Genomic DNA, 12,956 nt, shown 5'->3' with positions numbered 1-12,956 from the left:
CGCCGGCGCTCGCCTGTTTCCGGTGTGGCCGCAGCGTCGGGGGCGGGGCCCACGCCGCGCCGCGCAGCGCCCAGCCGCGCATGCGCACTGCCGTCCGCCCGGACCGTCTCCATCGACACCGCCGGGCCTGGCCGCCTTCAAACTAGCACCTCTCGCCAGCGGCCAAACAACGCCGCATCGAGATTGCACGCTTCTGGAAAGATTACTTTTTTTAACACTTTTATTACAAGACCAACAACGAAGAATTTTAAACAGGAACTTACATTAAAGATATAATGTACACATTATTAACTTCGATAATACATCGTTTCTTTTTTTTTCATTTTTACTATTTATTCTTTCGACTGTTTTCATACCGCCACCACTGTACTCAACATCTTCTATAACTTGGTATCAGTATTCTAATCTTTGCCTACCTACACCATTATTTTTGGCAAATTTTCATTAGGTTACTTTCTTATCTGTCCATCTGTTCAGGGCAAAATTTACACTTGATTTTGAACTATCTTCACGACGAGCAAGAGACTTCAAATTTTAAATATATGTCAGAACTGGATGACAGTGCTAGATTAAGTCACCTTGCTTGCCGGTGTCTTAGGAAAGGGTAAGGGCGGCGTTGAAAGAGTTCCGTAATGCCTAATATCTAGGTTGCCCTGGAAGACGAACATCTTGTATCGGTAGCACGGTAGTACCAGAATGCATTCTAGAGGGGATACATACAGTCGAGCTCGTCTAAGGGAGGAGGAGAAGAGGGAGCAGGAGGAGATGAACAGACAGAGAGAGGAGGAAATGGACAACGGAGAGGAGAAGATGGACAAAGACAGGGTAGAGGAGGAGGTGGACAGAGAGAGAGAGGATATGAAGATATGGACAGAGAGATGAACAGAGAGAGAATGAATATTTAATAAGTATGAAAATACCTTAAAGAATTATAATGAAAACTTTGGGTGCTTACGACACGTAACTGAAGCTTCAATAGTTCAGCTCCTACCTATTATCTATTACCTGCAGCCCATGTTTATCGTTAAAAACCTCACAAATATTTTCATAGATATTAAAATTCAGAATCACGAATTTTTAGGACTATGTGCGTGGGGTTAGGAATCAGTATGGCACTACGAGCAACTATGTTATACTTTTTACGCTGATTTACAAATGTATATATTAAAAGTTTATTTTTTATTCAAATAAATATTCCCATCTTTTGATGCTATCAGTGAAGTGCCATTCCTGGATGTCATAGCGGATGCCCCATGAACCTGTCCTTCCTTCTGTTAATAATACTCGTTCATAGACTTCTTTCCTTTCTTTTATTTCTTCAATTCGTACTTTCCCTACCCACCTAACTTTTAACATGCTTCGATTTGCCACGTTTCGAATTACTCCAGTTCGTTCTTGTCTAAATGTCCGATGGTCCTAGTTTTACTTATATACAGTGTTGTGTTCCAGATGTACGCTCTCAGGAACTTTATTTACGTATCAGTATCTGAAACGCTCAGAAACCCTTCTTTGCCTATTCCAAAATATCTTTCGTATTTCAAGGCTTCGGCCAACCGGAGTGAACTTGCTTGCTAGCTGGGGGAATTGTTTCATTCCGTTACTTCGTCGATCTCAATTTGTATTTTGAGCAAATCAATATTCTCCTTTCTACTACTTATCACGAGTTTTGTCTTCGTTTTGTTTACCGTTAAGCCAATTTTAGTATAATGTTTGCAGTCCGTTCACCTGACTGGCAGTGTCTTCGGCGGTCCTCAGTATTGGCTCTGTTCCCCTTTCACTTTTACTCCTCTTCCGTACTTTTCATTCCATCGTTGCTTCTACGACGCACAAACTAAAGAATAGGTGTGATATGCTTCATCTCGGTGTTATGTCTTTCTTGACAAGAACTTTTCTTTCTTTGTATTCCACTTTAATTACTCTCGTCTAGGTTTTGTATATGATGTAGACTTTTCGTCTGTCTGTAATTTACACACAGTATTCTCATTTTACAACACACTGTTGAATTATTTATGTGGATCACAAAATACTGCGAAAGTATACTGAATTTTGTTCAGCAATGTTAGATTTAGCTCTGTGCTAAGTCTTCCTTTCGCTTCTCTTCCTTCTTTGGTAATGTGAAGGCATGATTTTCTTAAAATCTCGTAGTAGATAGTCCGTTTCATTTTTTCTGACTCCAATTAAAATAATCATCTGGTTCTTTTATTTCTCGCAGATTTCAGTAACTTCGAAGATATTTCATCGACTCTAACTACTTCTTCGAGCGAAGTTATTAAAACTCTCAAACTCTGACCTACTATGACAGGCAGGAGGTCAGAAAACTTGGATTTCATGGTCGAGCGGCTGCTTATAAGCCACACATAACGCCGGTAAATGCCAAACGACGCCTCGCTTGGTGTAACGAGCGTAAACATTGGACGATTGAACAGTGGAAAAACGTTGTGTGGAGTGACGAATCACAGTACACAATGTGGCAATCCGGGGTGTGGTTATGGCTAATGCCCGGTGTACGTCATCTGGCAGCGTGTGTAGTGACAAATTCGGAAGGGGTGATGTTATGGTGTGGTCGTGTTTTTCACGGAGGGGATTTTCACCCCTTGTTGTTTTGCATGGCCTTCATTGATGTTTTAAGTGTGGTGTCACCGCCAGACGCCACACTTGCTAGATGGTAGCCTTTAAATCGGCCGCGGTCCGTTAGTATACGTCGGACCCGCGTGTCGTCACTATCAGTGATTGCAGACCGAGCGCCGCCACACGGCAGGTCTAGAGAGACTTCCTAGCACTCGCCCCAGTTGTACAGCCGACTTTGATAGCGATGGTTCACTGACAAAATACGCTCTCATTTGCCGAGACGATAGTTAGCATAGCCTTCAGCTACGTCATTTGCTACGACCTAGCAAGGCGCCATTACCAGTTACTATTGATGCTGTAAAACATGTACCGTCAAGAGCGATGTTCATCAATAATGGATTAAAGTTAAGTATTCTACCAGTTACCTCCTTTTTTCTGAAGTCTAAATACCTTGTCCTGTTCCAGACCTCACGCCAGCCTGCGTGAGCTTAAACGCGTGCCTTTCGGCTTCCTGTCATAGTGGATTGGCTGTCTTGCCAAACCCACAACATTAAGCACCTTCTTGCTTCCCACTGTTGAAGAGCAATTCGGTGATGGCGACTGTATCTTTCAACACGATCGAGCACCTGCTTATAAGGCACGGCCTGTGGCGGAGTGGTTACATGACAATAACATCCCTGTAATGAACTGGCCTGCAAAGAATCCTGTCCTGAATCCTATAGAACACCTTTGGGATGTTTTGGAACGCCGACTTCGTGTCAGGCCTTACCACCGACATCGATACCTCTCCTCAGTGCAGCACTCCGTGAAGAATGGGCTGCTATTCGCCAAGAAACCTTCCAGCACCTGATTGAACGTAAGCCTGCGAGAGTGGACGCTGTCATCAAGGCTGAGGGTAGGCCAACACCATACTGAATTCCAGCATTACCGATGGATGGCGCCACGAACTTATAAGTCATTTTCAGCCAGGTGTCCGGATACTTGTGATCACATAGAGTACTTTGTGTGATTTGCTGCTGAACTGGCGGCCTAGTGGCAGGCATTGGATCCCGCAGTGTCAGCGCTTTGTAGCGCCATTTTATGACATTTACGTACACTGGTTCTTATCCTCAAGATCTTCTTTACAACCCCTCGAAAACTTACGGTATCGTTTTGTTATACATTGCATCTGAACTGATTTGTCCACTTACACTAAAGCTCCGACGAAACTCGTACGTAACTTTGACAAAGTTGCATGGTTTTTCTTACACGCTTTGTAATTTGCCCTATCCTGTTTATCTCGGGAATGGAATCTGCTCCAGGTACTGCTGATTGTGAGAAGAAAAATTCATAAATGTCTAGGTCTAGAGCATATTCAGATGATCCCTTAAAGCTAATCGTTTACTGTTGGAGTCTTTCCAGTACCGATTAGTTGTGGCCTTGTACAATTACAGTTCTGGATATGGAGATATTTGCACCAGATCTGAGAAGCCAGATAATAAGTAGCGTTGGAAGCTGTAACATTATTTCGTCCTCAACGTTTCAGCATTCAGAGCACCATTACTTACATCTTTTTATTAACCTGAAGCTACAACGTTCAGTATAATAATGATTCAGATTCTGTTATCAGCATTATTTGCTTTTACTCCAAATATCTTCTGTAGGAGTCTACCCAGGTTCCTTATAGAGTAGATATTGATGCTTTGTTGTTCAAAATTTGCCTCAAATATTCTACAAACCAGCCACTTGATAGAACTATAGCTTTTCCTCTACCTAAATTTGGGGCTGTTAATTCCATAGTTCTTTATCTTCGTACAGTTACATTTGCTGTAATTTGGAATCTGACCATTGCATGACAAGGAAGTGACTAATTTGTTGACTAACATGATCATCCGTCTAAGTAAGAATTAGTCTTTTATAGATTAGCTGACCCAGTGAAAAAGTCTTTCGAGAAAGCAGAAAGCCTCTAATGTCCACGTATTTATCAATTACGTTTGCATCTACATCTACATCTACATGAATACTCTGCAGATCACACATAAGTGCCTGGCTGAGGGTTCATCGAACCACCTTCACACTATTTCTTCATTATTTCACTGTCGAACAGCGCGCGTTAAATAACGAACACCTGTATCTCTCCGTGCGAGCTCGGATTACCCTTCTTTTATTACGATGATCGTTTCTCCCTATGTACATCGACGTCAACAAAATATTTCGCATTTGAGGAGAAAGATGGTGATTCATATTTCGTGAGAAGATCCCGCCGCAACGAAAAGCGCCTTTTTTTCTACTGTTGTCCACTCCAAATCCTGTATCTCATCTGTGACACTCTGTTTCCTATTTCTCAGTAGTAGAAAACGTGCTGCTCTTTTTTGTATTTTCTCGATTTACTCCATTAACCCTATCTAGTAATGATCCCACACGGTGCAGCAACACTAAATAAGAGGACGGACAAGTATAGTGTATGCAGTGTCTCAAGTAGATCTGTTGCGTCTTCTAAGTGTCCTGCCAATAAAGTTACAGTCTTTGTCTCGCCTACGTCATAACATTGTCAATGTGTTCTTTTCAATTTAAGTTGTTTATAATTATAATTCCTAGGTATTTAGTTAAAGTGGTGGCCTTTATATTTGGTTGTTTTATAGTGTAATCGAAATTAAACATATTCCTTTTAGCACTCATGTGGATGACCTCACACTTTTCATTATTTAGGGTCAATTTTCCAGTTTTCGCACCGTACATATATCTTTTCTAACTCGTTTTGCAATTTGTTTCGATCTTCTGATAACTTTACTACACGATAAGCGAAAGCACCATCTGCGAACAACCTAAGACGGTTGCCCAGATTGTCTCCTAAACAGTTTATATAGATGTGGAACAGCTAAAGACCTCTAACACTATTTCGGGAACGCCAGAAATCACTTCTACTTTATTCGATACCTTTCCGTCAATAACTACGAACTGTGATCTCTCTGATAGGAAATCAAGAATACATTCGCATAACTGAGACGATATTCCATGAACATGCAATTTGATTACAAGCCACTTGTGAGGTAGTCTCAAAAGCTTTCTGGAAATGTAGAAATACGGAATCAATTGGAAACTGCTTGACGATAGCACTCGATATTTCGTGTGAGTAAAGAGCCAGTTGTATTTTACAAGAACGATGTTTTCTAAGTCCGTGTTGACTGTGTGTCAATAGATCGTTATCTTCGAGGTAATTCATAATGTTCGAACATAATGTATGTTCCAAGGTCCTGCTACGTATGAACATTGATGATATGGACCTGTAATTTAGTGGATTATTCTTATTGCCTTTCTTGAATGTTGGTGTGACCTGTGCAACTTTTCGGTCTGTGGGTAATGATCTGTCGTCGAGCGAGCTGTTGTATATGATTTTTAAGTACTGAGCTGTTGCATCAGCATACTCTGAAAGGAACCTAATTAGTATATAGTCTGGACCGGAAGACTTGCTCTTATTAAGTTACTTAAGTTGCTTCACTATCCCGAGGATATCTGCTTCTAGGTTAGTGTTGGCAGCTGTTCTCGATTCGAGATATGGAATATTTACCTCGTCTTCTTTGGTGAAGGAATTCCGGAAGGCTGTGTTTAGAAACATTGCTTTAGCAGCACTGCCATCGGTAGTATTTCCATTGCTATTGTGCAGAGAAAGCACTGATTGTGTTTTGCTGACAGCATACTTTACTAGAATCTCTTCGGATTTTCTGGCACGTTTCGAGACAAAGTTTCACTGTGGAAACTATTGTAAGAATCTTGCAATGAAGCCCGCGCTAAATTTCGAGCTTCTGTAAAAGATCGCTAATCTTGAGGATTTTGTGTTCGTTTAAATTTTACTTGAAAATGACTTGACATAGTGCGGAATAATGATTTGTTCTAGTCTACCAACGGGAGCATCAGACCTGTTGATCACGAATTTTGATGAGTTTTTGGTGTGTTGTATGGGGACCTGTGCTTCCTAGCAGCTTTCCATGCGAAGGCCCCCAGTTTCCCAGAGAATCGATGTTGAAGTTTTGTGCGTAAGTCCTAGACTCGTAAGGTTACTCAGAGTTCGACCAAGCGAGTGAAGCGCAGCGGCTCAAGTTCATGTCTACTATGTTGGCGGAACTGGTTCAGACGCTACCCATGAAATTTTTCTTTCAGTTTCCATCGTATAGATTATCATTAAATAGTACCAGAATAGCCCAGAATCTTAGTTTACTGCCCTAATTTGTATAATTTAAAAAAAAAATGTTATGTGGAGGGGACGACCAACTACTATTGCCACTGTGAAGAACAAGAATCTCCCTTAATTCCTGAAAAAAACAGGGGAATGCAGCTGAAACTTTCCAATCGTGGCATGAAAAACGCACATTAAAAAACACGATGTTAGTACTGGGATGTGGCAGTGTCTACTCCATTGGTCAGCCTCCTTACACCAAGCACGGCGGTAAGGCGACTCAGTTCGACAGGGTAATCGAAACTATGGAGCGAAATCAGTCGTCATTCTCCCACTGGCAGTGTGGTATCACCGTGTCTCACTCTTTGATGTTCGTACAGAAAAGGCAAAACTGACACAATCAATTACTCTCTGGGGACGGTAGTGGTGGCACAGCATCAGCTGTCCTCAGCTAGGCCAGGTGCCAGCTTCGCTCCCAAAGGCACGTAGACTAATGTCTTATTTTCGCGAAAACTGCCTGTCTCCTGGGGGACCGCTGCCCTCCTAATGAGGTCCACCGACTGCCTTCTGCCTACAAAGAGGACACAAAGAGACACTGGAAGTCCACCTTACCAGCGCGAAAGTTGCAAAGCTTTGTTCCTAGTAAATGTACCCAGTACACTCCAGATAAAATTAACCACAAAACAGTCACAGGAATGAAACAACATTACATAGCAATATGCGACATTAATCTGTGTCAGGAAATCGGGTACACATCAAGTTAGCAATTAAGTTTACAGGTTTTACAGACAGTTGGCCCTCCTGTGGGTTAAATTTCAGCGGTGGCAGCTGGGAAACTAAAATTAAAACTGCTGCCGAATCATCACACAAAATAAATTTCTTGAAAATGAGAAAACGTTAGGAGGGACAAGAAAATATGCTGCGAAAGTGTACATTGGCATATCCACATCCCATATATATTTAAATATTACCTAGTTTTTTCTAAAATGTCAAGAGAGTAAGAATTAAAGGCTCATAGTGCACGTGTATTAATGAACTGTCCTCCATATCCCGTATACAACCAGAATTCAACCGTAATTCAGTTAAGTTCTAAAAAATCTAGGACTGTAATTATTTTCGTGCGAGCATGATGATGTAGAAAATGATCTGTTTTTCTCAGCGGCAGTGTTAATGCAGTGTGATGTGCATTGTTGCAGGTTACGGCAGCAACTCGCTGAGCAGCATGTCCAAGTCGTCCCTGGACCCGCACTCACATCTCAGGCAGCCCGGTAAGTTATGTCTGATAAGCAAATTAGTAATTAAACGCTTGTGCACAACACTATTTAGTCAAACACACTGATGAGCCAAAATATAATGACCAAATGCTAAACAGCGCTTTGGTCCACCTTCGGAACGCAAAACAGCAACGATTCTACGTGGCACAGATTTCTCATGTTCTTGACAGGCTTTCGCAGGCTCCAGATGTGGCGCAATACTCGTAATTGTAGGCCGTTGTTTTGGGGAAGCGGTGCTGGCCACTGGCAGCGTGCCAGATACGTCCATCGGACTCAAATCAGGCGAATTTGTTGGTTAAGCCATCAACGAGAGTTCCTTATCGCGTACTTCCAAACCACTAGCCTTGTCGTAGCGACAGTTTCCCTCCTTGCAGTTGCCATCGCCGTCGGCGAAGTCATCAAGGAGAGATTCAGGTGGCCCGTAATAATGTACACAGGGTCAGCAGCTATCATTTACCTTCGGTTACTAATACTGGTCCCAAGACCGCCCAAGTGAATCTTCCCCATCACAAAATACTACCCCTATCAGCCTATGTCCTAAGACCAATGCGTTTTCGAGTTGCCGTTCGCCGGGATATATGCATATCCGGACACAAGCATAGATATGGTGTAACAACAAATGTAATTCAGGCGACTCATTTACATTGAAACACGGTCCATTATCGATGATAACGTGTCTTCTATAATCGGAAGCGACGATGTATTTGTGTCAACATACACTAAATGATCAAAAGTATTCGGACACCTGGCTGAAGATGACTTACAAGTTGTGGAATGCTGGAATTCACTCCCGCAGGCATACGTTCAGTCATGTGCTTGAAGGTTTCTTTGTGAATAGCAGCCCATTATTCACGGAGTGCTGCACTGAGGACAGGTATCAATGTCGGTGGTGAGGCCTAACACGAAGTCAGCTTTCCAAAACGACCCAAAGGTGTTGGATAAGATTCAGGTCAGGACTCTGTGCAAGCCAGTCCATTAAAGGATGTTATTGTAGTGTAACCACTCCGCCACAGGCCGTGCATTATGAACATGTGCTCGATCTTGTTGAAAGATGCAGTCGCCATCCTCGAATTGCTCTTCAACAGTGGGAAGCAATAAGGTGCTTAAAACATCAATGTAGGCCACGCGAAACAACAAGGGGAGAAAACCTCCTCCATGAAAAACACCACCACACCGTAACACCACCACCTCCGAATTTGTCACTACACACGCTGGCAGATGACGTTCACCGAGCATTCGCCATGCCCACACCCTGTCATCGGATCACCAAATTGTGTAGCGTGATTCGTCACTCGACACAACGTTTTTCCACTGTTCAATCGTCCAAAGTTTACGCTCCTTACACCATGCGAGGCATCGTTTGGCTTTTACCGGCGTGATGTGTGGCTTATGAGCACCCCCTCGACCATGAAATCAAAGTTTTCTCACCTCCTGCCTAACTGTCACAGTACTTGCAGTGGATCCTGATGCAGTTTGGAATTCCTGTGTCATTGTCTGGATAGTTGTCTCCCTATTACACATTACGACCCACTTCATCTGTCGGCGGTCTCTGTCAGTCAACAGACGAGGTCGGCCTGTACGGTTTTATGCTGTACGTGTACCTTCCCGTTTCCATTTCACTATTCTTGGGATGTTTAGGAGTGTGTAAATCTCGCATACAGGCGTATGACACAAGCTACACGCAGTCACCTGACTCAAAGTCCGTGAGTTCCACGGGGCGCCGTATTCTGCTCTCTCACGATGTCTAATGGATGTTGACGTCGCTCATATGGAATACCTGGCTGTAGGTGGCAGCACAATGTACCTAATATGAAAAACGTATGCTTTTGGGGGTGTCCGGATACTTTTGATCACATAGTGCACGTGATTGTGGAAGTCCTCTGCATATTCAACAACGTGCGTTGAACGGTGTGTTGCCTACGCCAGCATTTACTTCGTCGTCAGACGTGCCAAAATCATCACCTACCCTGCTTTACAGAGGTGACAAACCTTCATCTTTCACGTAGTGAGATGATACGTTGACTTCCAGCTCTTTGCTGCCTATTCGTGGTTTTACCGTCCTTAACCACTTTCTGTAATAAATGTTCAGACAACAGCGCGCGTACAGCTGGCAAGATTCGGCGTTTCCGAGGTGCTCCTTCCTAGGCGTCGGGACAATATAAGATGTTGAAGTCGCTTATGGTAGAGTACAAATCCATTCGCTGGCCGCATCGCCTCTAGAACGATTCCTCGTTCGTCTCCGCTCCGCTTATATACGAGGGTTATACAATGAGTTAAAAAAGAAGCATATGTGGTAAATACAATGCCTAATTCGTAGAACTGAAACTTTTTAAGCGTTAGTTGCCAACCTTGGGAAGAGTTTTACTTACTAGTTAAATTAATATTTACGCAAATGTAACGCCTTAAGTCTTACTTAGGATGGCGTGTCGGCTGAAGAAACTACACTTGAAGAACAGCGTTCTGTGATCTGACTTTTACTTTCGGAAAGTGTACAATCGTCAGAAATGTTCTCTCATATCAACAAATAATTCAGCGGTACTTGCATGAACCGTGCGAGTGGCCACAAAAGAATAGCCGACGAGCACAGCACTGGGCGTCTAGTAAGGGTATCGACCTCCGCCCAGCAACCTCGTATTGATTAACTTATCCAAGAAGGCCGACGACTCACATTTGGAGAAGTTGCTGAAAACTGCCCGAGTAAGTATTGGCACAACTCTTTTCATCATTCAAAACAAACTGGACTACCGTGGAAATACTAGTGCTTGCACGAATTCATTGATGAGTGCAAAATGCCTCTGGTTGTCCTATGGCCCGATACCACTGGAATGCATTTTGCACGACACACGACCTAGTGATAGAGGTCTTAGGTATCACAACTTTCTACCACAGACTACTTGGTGCACACATTTTCCAGTAAGCAGACATATGCAGGACGGCCTGTTTCGCTTGATAGTTTGTTTAGGAGAATAGAACGGCACGCACGAAATAAAAAGACTACACTTTTCTGTAAATATCGTAATTTCCCTTAGCTTATTTTCATGATCGCCATGTTAGACAACTTTGCGAATGATTCTCTTAATTTATCCGGGAGCATTATGTGAAAAAAACATCACAGTTTCTCCAAATATATCCGTTTAAGTTGCCTGAGCATCGCTGTTATATTTTTGTACGAACTTGGTCGATGTGTTAAATCCTAACAGTATGTCTCCGATGTTATTTCTCTGACCTACTTCGGCATATTCTCTCAGCTTAAAATAACAAGGATCGCAAATATTGGAACACTAGTATCTTGTATGTGATCTTTCTTCTTAACAGACGGACGTTACCATCCACCTAACAAATCTATGACATCCATTAACCCGCGCTACCAATGATTTCACATGTTCATGTCAACTGGTACTATTAGTCCTAGGTATTTATACACTGTGGTAGACTTTATATGCCCGCATCTCGTGGTCGTGCGGTAGCGTTCTCGCTTCCCACGCCCGGGTTCCCGGGTTCGATTCCCTGCGGGGTCAGGGATTTTCTCTGCCTCGTGATGGCTGGGTGTTCGTTAGGTTTAAGTAGTTCTAAGTTCTAGGGGACTGATGACCATAGATGTTAAGTCCCATAGTGCTCAGAGCCAGTTGAACCATTTTTAGACTTTATAACGTTACCACTAATATTGTAATCGATAAAATCGAGTTATTTCTCTTGCTTACGTACATTTTCTTTTAATTATCCATATTAAAATACGTTTAGCATTCGGCTTATGATACGGAAATAATCTTTAAGTAGCTCCAAATTGCCTTACGCTGATTTTTCTGCAGATAAGAGCATCGTCATAGAAGACCCTGAGATGGCTGATGGATTAATCTGGTAAATCATTCAGGTATATTGAGGACATTAGCAGTCGTATTGTATTTTCTTCGGCACAGTGTAGCTTTTGTTTGTGTTGAAGTTTTGCTGTCTACTGTAACACATTGCAATCCATCAATTAAAAATTCTCTGAGCCAAAAAGTTTCAGAAGGTACTTCTTATGTATCCCCAAAACAATGTACACGCTACTCGAAAAGAAGGAACAGATTTCGAACATTCATTGCTTCCAAACTACAGAAGAAAGGAAGACAATTCCGATGTTCCTGGAAGGAGAAAAGTTCAAATTTTTATGCAGTAAATGTGATCACCATGTTAGACGACAAATATCAAAACGGTGGCTCGTTTCCTGCCACACATTTACCCAATTTGCATCTTCAACAATGCGATGTCGTAGAGTTTCAAGAGCGTCAGGCATAGGGGGAAAAAAGACGCGGTCTTTTACGTAACCCCAGAGATAAATGCCACAAGGTGTGAGGTCTGGAGACCTGGGACGCTACTGTTCCTCCTCTTCCATTCCAACGTCCTCGAGTGGTGTCATTCAGGTAACGTCGGACATGCTTAGAGAAATTACTAAGTTCATATTGTGGAGGTTCCTCTGTTGACTTCTGTCTTGCACTTAATACGGCACCAGTGCATGTGGTACTGTAGGCAACAGGCTAGCGTCTGACAAATGTTCTGTTGTGCTGCATTAATGGGATGAGAGGAATTCAGGACAAGCTGCCTGATTGTGGACCTGCAGTGCTGAACGCGTGTGGCAGGGAAGCTGGCTGCGTTTCGCCAGGCCACTTGCTGGGGCACTGTGGCGAGGGGAGTGTTGCTTTGCTTATAGTCTGCAGACTCGAAAGGGGACTTTTTTTCTTTAGAAACTGGAAGTGAATCGGTGTTCAGCCAGTCGAAGGGAGGCCAGGAAACTTGGCTTGGTCAAAATCTTGACGCTTAAGAATGTGGTGGCAGAATGTTTCAGGATAGATAACATTATTTCCAGTCCTGTGAAAGCATAGGGAGCTTAAAGTTACATGTTTGGATTTTGACTAGCATTCTTGAGGGGTAGGAACTTGACGCCTGCGTGAGAATTTAGAGGGGTGAGTTTAAACGCGGAACTG

General features: G+C 42.9%; 1 protein-coding gene across 1 annotated transcript in view; it reads left to right on the top strand.

The window, feature by feature from the left end:
* LOC126162412 (transcriptional regulator ERG homolog) overlaps positions 1 to 12,956 on the top strand; it is a 310,063-nt gene that overhangs the window by 107,630 nt on the left and 189,477 nt on the right. Inside the window, exon 3 of the mRNA XM_049918914.1 lies at positions 7,918 to 7,989. Coding sequence (XP_049774871.1) covers positions 7,918 to 7,989 — 72 coding nt within the window. The remainder of the gene's footprint in view (positions 1 to 7,917; positions 7,990 to 12,956) is intronic.

This window comes from Schistocerca cancellata, chromosome 1, assembly GCF_023864275.1.
Source record: "Schistocerca cancellata isolate TAMUIC-IGC-003103 chromosome 1, iqSchCanc2.1, whole genome shotgun sequence".
Lineage (NCBI taxonomy): Eukaryota > Metazoa > Arthropoda > Insecta > Orthoptera > Acrididae > Schistocerca > Schistocerca cancellata.
Note: the sequence above shows the minus strand (reverse complement) of the source record. Positions and strands in the feature narration are given on the sequence as shown.